This window comes from Eurypyga helias, unplaced genomic scaffold (genome assembly GCF_000690775.1).
Source record: "Eurypyga helias isolate BGI_N326 unplaced genomic scaffold, ASM69077v1 scaffold42961, whole genome shotgun sequence".
In the NCBI taxonomy this organism is placed as follows: Eukaryota; Metazoa; Chordata; class Aves; order Eurypygiformes; family Eurypygidae; genus Eurypyga; species Eurypyga helias.
Genome location: NW_010233684.1, coordinates 1 through 5,272, shown reverse-complemented (window position 1 = coordinate 5,272; position 5,272 = coordinate 1). Strand labels below are relative to the sequence as shown.

General features: G+C 34.7%; 1 protein-coding gene across 1 annotated transcript in view; it reads right to left on the bottom strand.

Annotated features, from left to right (window-relative positions):
• LOC104517209 (voltage-dependent calcium channel subunit alpha-2/delta-1-like) overlaps positions 1-1,285 on the bottom strand; it is a gene marked incomplete at its 3' end in the record, with an annotated part of 10,917 nt that extends 9,632 nt beyond the window's left edge. The window contains exon 1 of the mRNA XM_010161792.1: positions 1,200-1,285. Within this exon, the coding sequence (XP_010160094.1) occupies positions 1,200-1,259 (60 nt within the window). The remainder of the gene's footprint in view (positions 1-1,199) is intronic.
• Positions 1,286-5,272: the final 3,987 nt, after the last annotated feature.

Below are 5,272 nucleotides of genomic sequence, written 5' to 3'. Positions count from 1 at the left end.
CCTGTGTGCCTTGACCGCCCCGCCCCACCCCCCCCGCCAGTCTCTAATCCCTTCAGTTGTAGTCTGCATTTACTGGGACAGAGCCATCTTCCATACGAGTTGTTAGGAATCCAACCTTGGTTTTTTTTTTTTTTGAGTCATCTTGGCTGACATCCATTGATTTTATATTATGTGTGGTGTAAAAATCCTCAATCCTCATCACTTGGTATTTATTTAATCCACCCACCAACAAAGGATCTTTAGAAAAAAGAGAATGGAGATATATTATTTAACTATTTAAATCTGATAGTTTAGAATAGAAGATCAAAAGAGTCCACTTTCAGTAATTTATTTTGATTGATAATAATTTGCTTTGTGTAATAAGAGAGTTCATACAAGAAAGGATCTCAAGGCAGAGTTTTATCAGTAAGTGAGCACTGTCTCTCATATGATTAGCAGCACAAAAATTGTCATTAGCTGGTACTATTTTTTCAAGACTAGTGTAAATTCTGCTAATGACATTTTTAGAGGATTTCAGTGATTCAGCTATACTTATTTACAGGCTAGACTGAAGACCTTTCTTTCAAAATGAGGATTACGTTCTTTCTATCCTAACATTCTCTGACAAAAGTAAATGACAAATGTACATGTGACTATTCTATGAAAGAATGCAGGCATGTTTCATCACAATTTCTGTATGTATTTCCCGTTTGTACTGGAATAAAGTGATGTCCTGAATAGCTGGTAAAAGATGCTTTCATATAATAGTCTGAAATATTAAGAGCTTAACAGTAGTCCTTATTTTCAAGATCATAATATAGAATGGTGTTAGAAGACAAAAGATTACTCCTTTACATTCTTGAGGAAAAACTGTACATCTTTCTGGATATATGGAATCATTCCTTTTCTTAGCAAGTAAGAATTACTGCCTGCTAAGAGGAAAAGCATTAAAATCATTCTCAGAAAGAGAATATGCACTGAAAAGATTTCAGACAAAGATTCCAGATATCTCTCTTAAATATCTACTGATAAATTAAAAAATTATGTACCTGTATAGAACAGATAAAACTAGTAACTAGTGACACATGCTCTCTACTAATTCAAGAGAGTTTAATTATTGTTATGCAATTGCTTTTTCCCCCCAAAAAATAATTCATACTCTCTAAATAAACAGCAAAAGGCTAAAATGTAAAAATAAATTACAAAATACATTTTCTTACATGCAATGGATAATGAAAAGCATGGTCAAACCCAAACAGCATGCAGGAAGGCATTGGCATGGCAGAGGAGGCATTTGTGAAGTTCACATTCCATTCCAACACACAAAGGAACAGAGAAGAAAAGAAATGGTTAAAAAAAAACAAAAGCCACCGCATCAAATCAAGGTCAATATTAATTTCAAAAATGATAACCTGGGCTAGCCACAGTTAAGGAGTCCCAAAGACAAAATGGTCAACTTTAAGAGTCTGTCAAAATTCAAGTATACATTTTTATTAACGAGTTTATTCTTGTTCGTTTTAAGAATTAGGTTATATCATCACACATTTTTATAAGGTACTTGTTAATTGCTTGTCAGAGATGACAAAACTAAGCACGTATAGATGCACTATGTGATGTGCCTGAGGCACAAGGAAATCCATTAGAAATTAGAATAGAAAATTCCTAGCCCTGTACTTTAAGTGGAAGAATATTTTCCCCACTATGTCTTCTTCCCCCAGGAATGTCTTTTTACCAGTATTTGGGCTCCCTAATTTTCTCTTCCAAGGTTGCCATTTAATGGGGTTTATTCCAAGCCATGAAGATACAAACTTACTGTTCAGTTTGCTCTTCTCTTTATCCAGTCATGCACACGACATGACTAGAATAAGCGCAACACCACCACATTCACCAGCACAACTTAATAAAACAAAACAGAAGTAGATCACTAGCAATGAAGCATGCAAATAAAGGGAATGCAATCCATTTTCAGCATGAAAAATAAACGCAAAGATCTATTGCTTCAATGACAAATCAAGTAGGAAACAATAAAAGAAAGAACTGGTGCAGCAACGTAAAGGTTCATTAAAATGTAATTGTACGTTTTGGGAGGTCAGTATTCTCACAAATGCTATGCAAGTCTTCTGTGGTGTGAGTTGCAGGAGTCTAGTTCCTACTCACATCTGCAGTACTAATGAAGACACAGGCTGTTAGGCTTTTTAAATAAATAATCATAAGAAGGACCAAAATCCTGGGCCCCAGGGGGAGATGCAGGAGCATCTGGAGTGGATGGGAACCCATCCACAGCGAGCACGGCCAGGCAAACCCAGCAACAGCCAAATCATACCACAGCACGCTGAGGAGCCAGGGGTGCTCAGAAAATTGAGAGGTTTTTATGTTCCAGTGCTGTTTTCTCCAGCGCATCAAAAAAAAATCTAGCCCAGAGGTAGTCTTCTAGATGTGGTATAAACACAGCCACATGAGGCTCAATGAAATCATTGAACTGAATTAGATCAGGATTTTACACCATGTTTCACTGGTGGTGTTGTGCAAGACTCTGGGTTTGCATTACATATTCCCATATGTGTAAGAAATTAGCATGGTATATTGTACCTAATTTTGTTATTTTGCTAGTTATACAGTTATCTATTCCTTCAATGATTTTTAAGTTTTCATTAAGTGTTTTCTGCTCAGGGATTGTATTACATAAATATTACTGATTTCCTTTTTCCTTAGATTAATGGCAGTTAATCTTCTCGAGCTGGGTTTGCTAAACCAAGAAACTTGATATAAACAGCAGCTAAAACATATACTCTACTCTGACTTCCCCAGAAAAAAACCTAAATTGTTCATTCAACTTCTGTAATGCTGTGCAGCATTACAGCATACACTGTACAACAAAAATTGGGAATAACGTCAGTAAGAATGTTCTTGTCTTGACTTCGGGTTTATGCAAGCAAAGCCTGCACAAGTAGTCTCTTTTCTTTTCCCCAATCTTCAAATTCATTTCAAAATCTGAAGAATAATTTTTACAGCACAGCTCTAATTAGCACCTATTAGTAAAGCACGATAATTTAATGGAACGCCCTTCACTACAGCCAATAACATGTTTTCTATTATTTAAACAAGGAAGGATGCAAGCTTCATGCTTTGGAAGCTGTTTGTCAAAGTAAACAGTTCCCTAGTTAGATTTTTCCTAGTAAGCAGGGCTGAAGCTTTCTACTTGTATTTCCAGGTCTATGCATTCTAATGCACTAATCACCTCCATCCAAAGTTACCTGTACATTGGGTCTCCTTTTTCTCAATTTAACTTTTGGTATGCCCACACCAATTTGCTGAAGTAACAAAAAAGCAGTAATTTATATTTTTACACCATTAGTAAACAGCCTACTTATAGAATGGAAGTCCTCCCTCAACTTCTACACTCTCCAGTGCACATTTACTGGAAGCAGAGACTAGCCCTCATTCCAATCAAGAGTTCTGAGCTCTTTATCAGAATTATACACAGGTTTTGTCTAGGGAAACAAAAATCAAACATATTCTCAACTATGTGAATTCAGTTAACAGAAAACTCTCCCTCCCACATAGTCTGCCATAATTAAAACACAGAATGAGAAGAATTTAACTATTTGTTTAGTGTTATATGCTCTTAAAACCATCTCCTCTTCATTTCTTTCAAAACCATAAACTGTAAGACAAAATCCTGGACCATAATGGAAACATCTGGAGTTTTATAAATACTATTAAATGGATGGTGAAGAAAAGGATGCTAATCTTTCAAGCAGATTCAGAAATCAAATTATTTACTGTTTTCAAACCTAATCTAATTAAGACTAATGGTGTTAACACATGCTTTATGCACTCACTTCAGTGACTATGTTTATTGGGTGGGGTATGCACCTGTTGTCTCCCAGGACAATGGGAAAAACACATGCACATATACACAGACAAACAAAGAAAACTGGCAGAAAATAATAAAATTAAGCATTTGTTTAAAAATGTAATATAATTAACTACATAAACTAGGAAAATGGTATTTTAAGAAGTTTAAAACTCTATTAAACTAAAAGTTTGAAAAAGGTTTCCTGTGTTACGCTTTAATATAGATTTTCTGTGAAAATAAAACCATGACAGGAAAGTTCTTAATGATTTGTAGCTGCTTTTGAACTTGCTTTTTGTTAAATTTTATCAGTTGTGCCAGTGACTACAAGTCCTGAATTTCTAGAGGCTTTTTTTTTTTTTGTGAGATTATACTGCAAGACGACTTATTAAAATATTGTGTTGAACCAGTTTTGATTTGAGGTAATAGATTTTCAGAAGGAAAGCAGAAGACATTCAGAAGAAGGGACCACTGGAAGTTTAATACAACCTCACCTCTTCAAAGGTAAAGACGTAGTTATGTTTTAGTTTACATCTAATGGAAAATTGCTGGCAAAGAGGGTTAAGATGTTGACTGTTAATAAGTTAACGGCTACCATGAGGTTCAACTAAAATTAATATGACATGTTAAAGAAAGTCCATGAGTTCTAAATACATCTGTCTTTGTAGTGTACCTTATTTTTAAAACGTAGCTCTTGTATCAGTCTGAAAAGCATGCACCACCCCAAACAAACTGGGAGTGAAAATGTCTAGTCTGTGTAACTGTTAATAACAACAACAACAATAATAATAATACATATGCTTAATATATTATTGACACATTGTTCTACAACACAAAACGTATCACTTACAAAATATCCTTTTTAAAAATACTCTAAGTCAAACATTTGAGCAGTATGTGAAAGCATCTCTGGACTTTCATATCCTTTTAAGTAGAAAACTACACAGAGAAGCCATGGCAATCATTTTCCTAATAATCCATCTCAGCATGCCTAGATTTAGTTGGGATAAGCTGAGTTTTTCACACTCTAATGAAGGTTCTTTAGTCTCCAGTGTTATGAGTTTACACTGCAGTATAACAGCACGTATGGGATGAACATAATCCCTAACCACCGGTCCCTCACAAGATTGTGCTTGAAATGAGAATACTGCATTGCTTTATTTTATAATCCTTCTGTTAACAAAAAGATAGTTTCCTTTGCATATAAGGAAAAGGTAAACAGACTACTTGCCATCATCTGAATTTCTAATAATCTCTAATGAAGAAAAGATTCAGTCAGTAATGATGCATATATTTGTCTCAGAGCCATTTGCCAAGCAAAATCATCAAATCAAAACTTTCATTTTTTAACAGATGAAAACCTAATGCATACATCGAAAAACTGAAGTCCTTGTAAATTATAAAAACTATATGAAATTCTTCTTCTTTTTTTTTTTT